At 46.3% G+C, this 12,594-nt stretch overlaps 1 protein-coding gene across 2 annotated transcripts in view; it reads left to right on the forward strand.

The window, feature by feature from the left end:
* Positions 1-12,594, forward strand: part of lrriq1 (leucine-rich repeats and IQ motif containing 1) — a 220,694-nt gene that overhangs the window by 16,566 nt on the left and 191,534 nt on the right. For both annotated transcript variants that reach the window (XM_059652467.1, XM_059652466.1), the window contains one exon: positions 12,467-12,541. In XM_059652467.1, the coding sequence (XP_059508450.1) occupies positions 12,467-12,541 (75 nt within the window). The remainder of the gene's footprint in view (positions 1-12,466; positions 12,542-12,594) is intronic.

Raw genomic sequence — 12,594 nt, forward strand, 5'->3', positions numbered from 1 at the left:
TTGAATCAGCTCTGCCATTCATTCATAGCTAAGAAGTTTCTCAACCCCATTCTCCTGCTTTCTTCCGATAATCTTTGATCCCCTTGACAGTCAGGAACCTAGCTATTTCTGTCTTAGATATACTCAATGACCTGAGTTCCACAGCATTCTGTGACAATAAATTCCATAGATTCACCACTGTCTAGCTGAAGACATTTTTCCACATCACTGTTCTAAAGGGTCTTCCATTTGCTCTGAAGCTGTGGCCTCGGGTCCTAGTCTCTCCTGCTAATGGAAACATCTTCCTCGCATCCACTTTGTTTAGGCCGTTCAGTATTCTGTAAGTTTCAATTAGATTCCCCCCTCATCCTTTTAAATTCCATCCAGTATAAACCTAGAGTCCTCAAACATTCCTCATATGTACATTTTAAAGAGCATAAGATAAAATCCATTGTATTAACTGTATATCAAGTAATCTTAAAACATAAACATAAAACAGACATACAATGCAGAGGTGGAAAGTGAAGGGAGAAAGCAGAGACAGTAAGCAGGAGTTTCAAAAGTTTTTTTAGGTTTTAGTATAGTTGTAATTTGCAATCTGTGTTCATGATTATCTCTTATAAAGTAAGGGCTTAAGCAGTTATACTTCCTGGCCTGGAACAGCCACTTGGGCAAGCTGTTAGAAATGTTTCAGAGAACTTTGTACCTAGCGAATGAACTGCAACCCTAACCCATTTTTTAGTTCTGAAATGCACTTAAAATGAATGGTGGGACCAGGAGTATTTGATGGTCATGCTTGAATGCTGCTGACCTATAAAACAATAGTAAATTACTGATACAGGAATCTGAACAGCGGGTCAGGCAGCAGCCATGGAGAGAAAGAAAGCTAATGTTTCGAGTCTAGATGACTCTTCATCAGAGCTGAAGTGAAGTGTAGAGGAGGCACCATTTATGCAATGCGGGAACTGGGTTGGAGTGCATCTCATCTCCAAACTAGGCGCTTTACAACCTTGGAGGCTCGATATTGAATTCAACGTCTTCAAATTGTGAAGCCATTCTTTGCCTTACTTTTAGCTTTGCTTGTTAAATTCTCTGTCACACTTTCTCTCCTCCTCCCCAACCACAGTGGGACTGTCTGTTTTATCCAGCATGGCAGTTAGACACAGCATTGTTGAGCCATTCTCATATCCGATCACTTAATCTGAACTATTAAAATTGTTTCTCCCCCAGCACTTCAACCACTCCCCCAACCCCTATCTCCATATTGCGTAAATGCTGCTCTTTTCACACTTTACTTCAGCTCTGATGAAGAACCATCTAGATTAGAAATGTTAGCTTGCTTTCTCTCCATGGATACTGTCTGACCTGCTATGATCTCCAGCATTTTTGTTTTCAGCAGAAGTTGGGACTTGACGACATGGACAGGGGTTATTGGTAGTCAGTGGTTGAATCCCCATAACAAGCTGGATAGCAACTGGTTAAATGCATTCAGTTAGCTCAGTTGGCTGGATGGCTGGTTGGCGATAAACAGTGATGTCAACAGTGTGTGTTCAGTTCCCACACTGGTCGAGGTTACCATGACGAACTGTCCTTCTTGACATCTTCCCTTGACTGAGGTGTGGTGACCTCAGGTTAAAGCACCAGCAGTTGTGTCTCTCTAGTGAGAGAGCAGCCATGTGGTGCAGTAAAACTATGACAATCGTACCTTTTCCTTGACTTGTTGAGTCAAGTTTGAAGTAAATTAATGCTATTTTCAATCTCTTGTGGTGAAAATAGAAATACTATGAGCAGCTGACAATGGAATTGAGAATAACAAATAAGGTGGGCACCTGTCTGTTGGGGTCTAAGGCAAGTTGGAAAGCTGGATCCAAATTATCTCACAAATAAAAGGCGATGGTGGAATGAGAGATAATGGGGACTGCAGATGCTGGAGATTCCAAGATAATAAAATGTGAGGCTGGATGAACACAGCAGGCCAAGCAGCATCTCAGGAGCACAAAAGCTGACGTTTCGGGCCTAGACCCTTCATCAGAGAGGGGGATGGCGGGAGGGAACTGGAATAAATAGGGAGAGAGGGGGAGGCGGACCGAAGATGGAGAGTAAAGAAGATAGGTGGAGAGAGTGTAGGTGGGGAGGTAGGGAGGGGATAGGTCAGTCCAGGGAAGACGGACAGGTCAAGGAGGTGGGATGAGGTTAGTAGGTAGCGGGGGGTGCGGCTTGGGGTGGGAGGAAGGGATGGGTGAGAGGAAGAACCGGTTAGGGAGGCAGAGACAGGTTGGACTGGTTTTGGGATGCAGTGGGTGGGGGGGAAGAGCTGGGCTGGTTGTGTGGTGCAGTGGGGGGAGGGGACGAACTGGGCTGGTTGAGGGATGCAGTAGGGGAAGGGGAGATTTTGAAACTGGTGAAGTCCACATTGATACCATATGGCTGCAGTGTTCCCAGGCGGAATATGAGTTGCTGTTCCTGCAACCTTCGGGTGGCATCATTGTGGCAGTGCAGGAGGCCCATGATGGACATGTCATCAAGAAAATGGGAGGGGGAGTGGAAATGGTTTGCGACTGGTAGGTGCAAGTTGTTTTTTGCGAACTGAGCGGAGGTGTTCTGCAAAGCGGTCCCCAAGCCTCCGCTTGGTTTCCCCAATGTAGAGGAAGCCGCACCGGGTACAGTGGATGCAGTATACCACATTGGTAGATGTGCAGGTGAACCTCTGCTTAATGTGGAATGTCATCTTGGGGCCTGGGATGGGGGTGAGGGAGGAGGTGTGGGGACAAGTGTAGCATTTCCTGCGGTTGCAGGGGAAGGTGCCGGGTGTGGTGGGGTTGGAGGGCAGTGTGGAGCGAACAAGGGAGTCGCGGAGAGAGTGGTCTCTCCGGAAAGCAGACAGGGGAGGGGATGGAAAAATGTCTTGGGTGGTGGGGTCGGATTGTAAATGGCGGAAGTGTCGGAGGATAATGCGTTGTATCCGGAGGTTGGTAGGGTGGTGTGTGAGAACGAGGGGGATCCTCTTGGGGCGGTTGTGGCGGGGGCGGGGTGTGAGGGATGTGTCGCGGGAAATGCGGGAGACGCGGTCAAGGGCGTTCTCGATCACCGTGGGGGGAAAGTTGCGGTCCTTAAAGAACTTGGACATCTGGGATGTGCGGGAGTGGAATGTCTTGTCGTGGGAGCAGATGCGGCGGAGGCGGAGGAATTGGGAATAGGGGATGGAATTTTTGCAGGAGGGTGGGTGAGAGGAGGTGTATTCTAGGTAGCTGTGGGAGTCGGTGGGCTTGAAGTGGACATCAGTTACAAGCTGGTTGCCTGAGATGGAGACAGAGAGGTCCAGGAAGGTGAGGGATGTGCTGGAGATGGCCCAGGTGAACTGAAGGTTGGGGTGGAAGGTGTTGGTGAAGTGGATGAACTGTTCGAGCTCCTCTGGGGAGCAAGAGGCGGCGCCGATACAGTCATCAATGTACCGGAGGAAGAGGTGGGGTTTGGGGCCTGTGTAGGTGCGGAAGAGGGACTGTTCCACGTAACCTACAAAGAGGCAGGCATAGCTGGGGCCCATGCGGGTGCCCATGGCCACCCCGTTAGTCTGTAGGAAGTGGGAGGAGTCAAAAGAGAAGTTGTTGAGTGTGAGGACGAGTTCAGCTAGGCGGATGAGAGTGTCGGTAGAGGGGGACTGGTCGGGCCTGCGGGACAGGAAGAAGCGGAGGGCCTTGAGGCCATCTCCATGCGGAATGCAGGTGTACAGGGACTGGACATCCATGGTGAATATGAGGTGTTGGGGGCCAGGGAATTGGAAGTCCTGGAGTAGGTGGAGGGCGTGGGTGGTGTCACGGATGTAGGTGGGGAGTTCCTGGACCAAAGGGGAGAAAATGGAGTCCAGATAGGTGGAGATGAGTTCGGTGGGGCAGGAGCAGGCTGAGACGATGGGTCGACCAGGGCAGGCAGGTTTGTGGATTTTGGGAAGGAGATAGAAACGGGCCGTGCGGGGTTGGGGAACAATGAGGTTGGAGGCTGTGGGTGGGAGGTCCCCTGAGGTGATGAGGTCTTGAATGGTGTTGGAGATGATGGTTTGGTGCTCAGGTGTGGGGTCATGATCGAGGAGGCGGTAGGAGGTGGTGTCGGAGAGTTGGCGTCTGGCCTCGGCGATGTAGAGGTCAGTGCGCCATACTACCACTGCGCCACCCTTGTCTGCGGGTTTGATGGTGAGGTTGGGGTTGGAGCGGAGGGAGCGGAGGGCTGCCCGTTCTGCGGGGGAGAGGTTGGAGTGGGTGAGAGGGGTGGAGAGGTTGAGGCGGTTGATGTCTCGACGGCAGTTGGAGATGAAGAGGTCGAGGGAGGGTAGGAGGCCTGGGGGTGGTGTCCAGGAGGAGGACTTGTGTTGGAAGCGGGTGAAGGGGTCAGTGGAAGGAGGGTTGGGTTCCCGGTTGAAGAAGTAGGCATGCAGGCGAAGACGGCGGAAAAACTGCTCTATGTCCGTCCGTGACTGGTATTCGTTGATGTGTGGTTGTAGGGGAACAAAGGTGAGCCCCTTGCTCAGGACTGACCGTTCGTCCTCAGTCAGTGGGAGGTCTGGGGGGATGGTGAAGATGCGGCAGGGCTCAGTGTGGCTGTCTTCTCTGGGGTTGCAGGCTGTGGAGGTTGTGGGCGGAGCGATGAGGCCGTCGGCCGTGGGCGGGGTTCCGTCGGCCGTGGGCGGGGTTCCGTCGGCGTCGGCCGTGGGCGGGGTTCCGTCGGCGGTGGGAGGATCGGGGTGGGCGGCAGCAGCTGAGGTGAGGGTGGTGTGTGGGCTGTAGTACCTGGACGTGGAGGTGGTGACTGCAGCAGTGGTTCCGCAAGTTCTGTGGCCGGCGGGGGCGGATGTGACGTCATCGGTGGGGTCTCCGGCCGTGTCCTCATGGTCAATGGCGGCGGGTGCATGGTGGGGGAGGGGCAGGGACAGAGTCGGGATTGGGGAGGCGCAGGAATCCTCTTGTGGGTGGCAGGGGCCCGTGAGTTTGTTGTACTTACGATTTTTGGTGTCCAGTAAAGCTGAGTGGAACTGGGTGTTCAGTCTGTGGATCCTGCGGAGGATAAAAAACAGCAGGGGTCCTTTGCAGGTCTGGGAGAGGGAGGCTCTGAGCTGGGGCAGGCTGGATTGCAGTGCCTGGAGGTGCCGGCGCATAGCTGCAAGTGTCTGTTTCAGGACTCGCAGGGAGAACCGCTTCTGAAGGGTCTGAATGTTCTGGGTGTAGAGGTGGTCACGGTTGGAGCCAAATTGGGAAGGCTGAAATGTGGACTGTAGTCCCTTGGGGATGATCTGGTTCCGTAGGCAGGTGCTGAGAAAGGTGATGTGGCTGTGGTACCTGGTTTGCTTCAGGACATGGTCGAGCAGTTTCAAGGCCGAAGAGATTACAAGAGAGTTGCAATGGGAGAGAGATTCCCTGAGGTTGGTCCGGAGGGAGGAGGGTAACTTCTTCAGGTTAGGCATCCCTGGAAGAGGCTTCGCAGTGAGGTTAAAATAGTATCAGAGATAATGGGGACTGCAGATGCTGGAGATTCCAAGATAATAAAATGTGAGGCTGGATGAACACAGCAGGCCAAGCAGCATCTCAGGAGCACAAAAGCTGACGTTTTGGGGTGATGGTGGAATGTTGTTTTTGCATTGTGACCAATGGTGTATCACAGAGATTGGTGCTGGGATCCTTGCTGTTTGTTATATGCATTAATGACTTGTATATGAGTGTAGAAGATATAATTAATAAATTTGCGGATGACTTGTGTGACAATGCTGTCATTTTAAGCGGTTATTTTGCTTTTTTTTTGAAGAGAGGTTTTAAGGCAGAGGTACCCATCTGTCTCTAAGAAAGTAAACTATTGCTGAGGTGTTGGGGTGTTTTTTTTGAGGTGGAACATTAGAAGCAGCCTGGGTGTGGCCAGCTCCCACAGACCAGGCTTTCCAGCTTATTTTTAAGGAGTTGGAAGCTTCAGTGAATGCCTCCTAGTTGCTACATTTTCCGAATTTTGTCCAAAAATGTTTTCCTCGTAGATTGGAGAACTGCATGTGAGAATCTGTATCTGAATGTACTCTTTTGTCAAGGGGTATATTTATGGGATTTTACTATATAGGTGCTGTACCTATTATGCAGAAGTTTTCCAATCGTTAAGTTATTCTAGATTTCTCTTTCTTTTGTTTGTATTTTTACTACAGTGTTTACATAAATTGTGTTTTGCTTAACATTGAGTTGTTTGACAAATCACATCACATCTGGAACATGGCACTTCACATCTGTCTTTAAAGTAACAAACAATTAGGACCTAGGCTCCCTTCTTAAAATGTGTTGAGGGTAACTGGTCTGGTCCATAACACATGAAATTGGGGATATTGTTGATATTGAGGATGGTCTCAGGCCGCAGACTGATATTGATCAACTGGTAAAATGGGTACAGCAATGGCAGATGAAATTTAATACCAATAAATGTGAGGTGATGCATTATTGGCAGTCTAATAAAGCTCAGATATTTGCAATGAATGGGAGGTTCCTAAGAAGTACTGACAAATGAAGGGACCTTGGTGTATATGTCCATAGATCTCTGAAAATGTTAACATAGGTAAACAGTGTGGCGAAGAAGACACATGGGGTGCTTTCCTTCATTAGCTGTGGCGTAGAATATAAAAGCAAAGGAGGCTTGTTACAACATTATAAAATATTAGTGAGGCCATGGACGGAATACTGTGTGCTGTCCTGATCACCTCACTATCAGAAGGATGTGATTGTCATGAAGAGGATGCAGCGGAAATTCACCAAAATGTTGCCTGGGATGAAAAGTCTATTATGAGGAGAGACTGGTTAGACAGAGTTCGTTTTCCTTGAAGCAGAGGAGGCTGAGAGGTGACCTGAGAGTGGTATACAAAATTATGAGTGGCATACATTGCGAGAATCTCTTCCCTATGGCAGACATGTCTAAGATCAGAGGGCAAACGTTTAAGATGAGGAGCAAGAAGTTTAGAGCAGACCTGAGAAAATTTTCTTTCACATAGAAAGTGGTAGATGTATGGCGCATTTTGCCTGAGAGGGTAGTGGAGGCAAGTACTCTAGCAACATTTAAGAAGCATCAGGATGAGCCCTTAAAATGCCAGGGCATGATAGTCGTGGGCCACATTCAGGTGGGATTCATGTGGTTTGGTTTTTGTTGATCAGCATGGAAATGGTGGGCTGAAGTGCATGTTTTTATTCTGTATGACTCTTTGACTCCAAAGGGCTACTCATTAAGGAAGTGGTTCTTACTCCCTGGAGACCACTGGAAAACCAGTCCCAATATTGCTGTGATTGGCAGATGAAGACCTTCATTGAGCAGGCTATTAACCCATTGAAGATGTGGTATAGATGCCTTGACAATTTGGAAGAAGTGGCCCAGTGCTCGCCCAGAAGACTGTTGAGGATAGTGGTCATTTTCCTGCTTCATAATACAGCACTGTGTGGAGGACCATTGACATTGAGGAGACAGAGGCCAGTGAAAGGCGAATATCAGAGGAGGAGGTTGACAGGATGAAGATGATGCCATTGACACCAATGGAGATGCTACCAAGGATGTTGGTGACAATGCAAGATACGCTGAGGGACAGACAAACGTAGCCATTGACAGCATCACAGAAGATAGCTTCGTCAGAAGAGGGATCTTAAAATATAGTCGATTTATCTAAGCAGCTTTGAGGATCTCAGCACACAACCTGCAGCAAGTCACCCTTGAGCCGTCGCTACATAAATGCCTAAATGTCCAAATGTCCCTTAAGGTTAGGGCTGCACATCATCCAGTAGATGCCTGTCCGCAATGATAGAATGCCAACAACACTTAACAGTCAATGTTATCAGCATGGCTGAATTCTTCATCATTATCACCCTTGAATTCACTGTTATCCACAGATTTCTTTGAATTGTCCTTTCAAAATTGGGGCTACAATTGGACACTAGTGGCAGTCATTAAAGGTGAATCATGTATTACTGTTGTTCGGAACTGTAAAATAAAGACGGTCTCGTCGGTCAAAACATCGTTTGGAACAGTTGCCTAAATAGGGGGAGGTGATGGCCTAGTGATATTATTCCTGAACTGTTAATCCAGAGACGCAGATAACATTCTGGGGACCCAGGTTCAAATCTTGCCATGGCAGATGGTGGAATTTGAATTTAATTTTAAGAATCTGATGATGGCCCTGAATCCATTGTCAATTGTCAGGAAAAAAAATCTGATTCACTAATGTCCTTCAGGGAAGGAAACTGTCATCCTTATCTGGACTGGCCTATGTGTGACTCCAGACCCACAGCAATGTGGTTGACTCTCCGCTGCCCTCTGGGCAATTAGGGATGGGCAATAAATGTTCTCTAGCCAGCAATGCCCTCATCCCATTAATGAATAAAGGAAAAGGAAAACCCCAAATATTTCCAAGAATGTAATCCAGCCTGGCAAGAAACCTGTTGATATTGCTAAGATCAGAGGCCATTAGTTTAACTTTTGACTTGCTGTTCAGAGGAATCTGAAGTTCAGTTCAGAAGGACAACAGTTTCCTCTGAGCAGGAGAATCAGCTTTTTAGCTCAGAGGACCTAGTGATTCAAACAGAAATGGTTTTATTCTGTGAAGCTTCCAAGCTTGGAGATTTTGCATTGCAATCTTCAAGTGGTTCAAGTAATTCTATTAGCTGATAAAATCAAAGCTTGAATTTCTTTGAAAGTTATCAGTTTGTGTGGAGTTTGTGCCACACTTCATGAATGTGGCTATTTCTTCTCTCAGAGACTGTTCTCATGCTATGAAGCTCCAGAAATATGTTCAGCTATTTACTACAATGGATTTCTCCACTTAAATGAGTGGGCTGTCAATGCCACAGGGATTTCTGTCCGATATCAACTGCTCCAAGCCCTATGCTACAAGACCCCACCTCAACACCTGCTAGAGCATCATTGTGACTGATTGACCTCCTCCAAAGGAGATTGTGCATAGATACCTCTGATTTAGACACCTTCTCTAGACCCTTCTCATGCCACTGAACCCAAGTGTTGGAATAGCCAACTGATGCACTACTATCTGTGTTAGCAAGTGTTGTCTGGTCAGATCTGACAATGTATCTTAGACATCCCTTTTTTTATCCTGATGCTCAGTGGATGAGTGAGTGCTGTTAAGGTATAACATAAAAGGAAGACATAAAAGAAAATACAAGATATAAAAGGAAGTAATTTGAGTAAACTTCGACATAACAACCACACAGGCCAATGCCTTTGTTTATCGCAGCGGAAACCTGTAGCCCGTAACTCACTCTTCATACACTTTCTCAAATCAATTTTCCAATATGCCTCAGCTTTGGACAGTTAACCACCTTAGATGCTGAGCCCACAGGACACAAATGAGCAAATTGGCCTCTGCCAAGGTGTCCTCTTACTTCCCCACCTACCCCGGCCCCCATTCAAACCCAGCCCTTTCCTGCTCCCCTGGCCCAGGTCATCTCTCTGGCATTCTGATCCCTTTTCTGCGTGTACAAAATAAGATTAATGTAAGCCCATTCAATCTTGCATTCAGGGAAGAAACTCATATATGTGGAAGTGGATCACAGAAGAGTTTAGACATCCCTTCCTTGTCCCGATGGCCAGTGGATAAGTGAGTCATGCTATAATTGGTTGAGCTGAGATGAGTGTTTTAGTCATACACTCATCCATATTAAAAGAGAAGCATGTGCCAATGTGTTCCAGCTACTTTGTCATTTAGCTGTTGGCCATCATTGAGATATGTGTGCCTCTGCTAAACAACTCATCTTATTGATTTGGAGTGGATTAGGGAACTGGTTGTGGCACTAGACCCTTGATGGATAATGTTCCCCTGCTGCACTCATTGTAGCTGCTACCTCCTATCATACTTGCCTGGTAACAGTGGGGGAGTTTTTCATTTGCGTTGAATCGAGAATTCCTCCTGGACCAGAATCTTGAGATCACAGAACCAGATTACCATTGATCCTGCACCATCTGTGGTGGTTCTCTTTGAAATATGATAATGATGAAAGCACATGAGCAAGTCAGATTTCTTGCTTTATAAGGCACAACTCATAACCTGTGTTTGTTTACATGTGAGAACATGATTAGCTAGTTAAGCATAACTTGAATGCTAGATGACCGGGTAATTGTTGTTTCCATGCCAACACGCTGTGTTGTATTTCGAAGTGCATATGCCCCTACTGACTTGCTTCCTTTGAGTCCAACTTATCTGCTTTAATGTACAGTGGACATTTGGATGCTATCATCTCTCTGGCTGGGTGATGAAAGGGTAACTGGACGGGTCATGGTTGCGAATGCAGTGAAGCAAATTCAACCTCTGAAGAATTATGTTAATGTTAGTTAATACGGAGTGTCAGGACCCGCTGAAGCTGCCAAGTTTCAGCCATTTGCATGGTTGAGTCTTGTGAAGCTTTGCCAGCACTCAGTTACTGCTGTGTGGTCTTTCATTCAACAAGCTCAATTGACAGCAGTAAAATCTAGACTTCTTTTTTAAGAAAGGCCTGTGATGGGTCATTTCTTCCAGTGTAAGTAACATGTCGTCCGAGAATCAGTAATTAATTTAGTTTTCAAGTGATTTTCCCATAATACAGGAATGGGACAACTTTATACCTACAGCATCCCTCACAACCTCTCCTCCTCTTCAGGACATACGCAATAATTGCCTTTCCTCTAGACAGGAAAAATTTAATTCTGTTTCGAACTTAAATTGTCTACTGTTCTTATTTCAAATCATCCCATGTTATCTTACTAACCAGACTGCCAACAAATATTCAATTACACACTGGCAAGAATGCAAACAAGACGACATCCAGGGGGTTGTTTATACTGGGCTAGAAACATGACCCACTTTCCACATCATTCTGGCCAGTTTCTGCCTTCAGTCTGCTTCTGGAGTCAACATGATCTCACAGCCCACTGCCTCAGAAAGAACCAATTCATTGAAATTCGTCTGTTCGGCCAAGAACATTCCTGATTGTTGATAACTTTCTTTCTCAGGGTGTATGTGTTCTTCCTCAGGATCCCTGCTGAAATAGTGTCTCACAGGCTACCTTAGGATAACTTAAGAAGGCTGTTAGTTCGCTACAAAATTCCTTGAAGGCTTTAAAAAGTATGTGGATGTGCTCTTGAAACGTCATAACGTTCAAGGTTATTGGGCAGGTGTTTAAAAGTGGGATTAGTGTAGATAGGTGTTGCGTTTGATTTTTTTTGTTGATGCAAAGTTAATGGGCTGAAGGGCCCCTTCTGTACTGTAAGAATCTGACTCGTAAGTCCCTCTGAGGGCACATATGTAGTATGGCAGACACGTCATTGTAAATTCATTCTTACAATTGGAAATATATGTTCACTTTTCATCACCAGCTGTTTGAGAGAATGTCTGTCTAGCAGCAGCTTTAATTGAAGGTATGGAGCTGAGCGCTACAAAAGGTTTTGATTGTATTAAGATGTGAATTCAGTAGCTCATTCAGCATGTACAGGGGACAAGAGCTTCAAAGGTGCTTGCAATTTTGGTTATCAAACTGAATCTTTCTAGGCTGTAAAATATTGTTTGTGTTTCACAACCATTTTTGTGGATTGATTCCTGATGTGGAATGATGTGGTCAAGAGTGCTTTGGGCAAGAATTTGTGGTTCTCGCAATGAGCTAACGCTGAAGGTTCACATATAGCATTTAAGTGCTCACACTTTCACCTCAACTGCACAGGTATCTGTGGGGTCTCACATCACTCAAAAGTAAAGCCCATCCTCACAGAAGAACACTTACCCTACGCTCTGTGGATGGGGTGTCAGCTATTTTCAACCCCATTGCACACGTACCATTTGCATCATGATGGAAGGAAACAACATTGATGCATCATGCAGTGTATCTCATGCTCAACCTATTACTTTTTGTGAACCTGCAAAGGTACATAGAGTATTCCCTCTTGGTGTGCTTCCCCATTAACCCCATCAGCTTTAAAATTCTCCATGTTCCCACCCAACCCATCTCTCTAACTGTTCATCTCCCCATTTTATCCCTGAGCCCATGTATATTGAGACACCATAGCAGATATCCTCATACTCTGCCCCCATTGAAACCAGGGTGATGTTGACCTGCTCCCCTCTCCTACTTTACCCCTTTTCCTTCACTGCTGTATTGTCTCTGCCCTTTTTATACATTGAGTCTCCCATCTTCTCAATGATTATACACTCTGCATCACTAAATGGTGCCTTCAAATGTCACAACTGAATTCCCCAACATCTCTTTTGCAGCAACTGGTAACTTCCACTTGACTTTTGTCGCTAAATGAATAGGATATGGTTTTACTCAGCATGACAGTGGAGATTTTGTTGATTTAGTTTTCGACTAAATCCTTGAACATGGTTTAAAAAAGATTGTTTTGTGATCGCATGAGAAATTGCAAGATACTAGATGGTTTTCTGATAAGAAAGCTAACTGTAAAACTGCACAAGTTCATTTTGGTAGATTGTTATATTTTACACTTTGTTCAGCAACAACAGGCTCAGCTGGAAAAGAAAATCAGAGAAGCACAAGATGCTTGGGAACGAGAGTTGAAGGAACACGAGGTGAGGGATCAAAGTCATGTTTTTGTGACTTTGTTTTTTCCTTTGGTTGCTTT

The sequence above is a fragment of the Stegostoma tigrinum genome, chromosome 18 (assembly GCF_030684315.1).
Source record: "Stegostoma tigrinum isolate sSteTig4 chromosome 18, sSteTig4.hap1, whole genome shotgun sequence".
Classification (NCBI taxonomy): domain Eukaryota; kingdom Metazoa; phylum Chordata; class Chondrichthyes; order Orectolobiformes; family Stegostomatidae; genus Stegostoma; species Stegostoma tigrinum.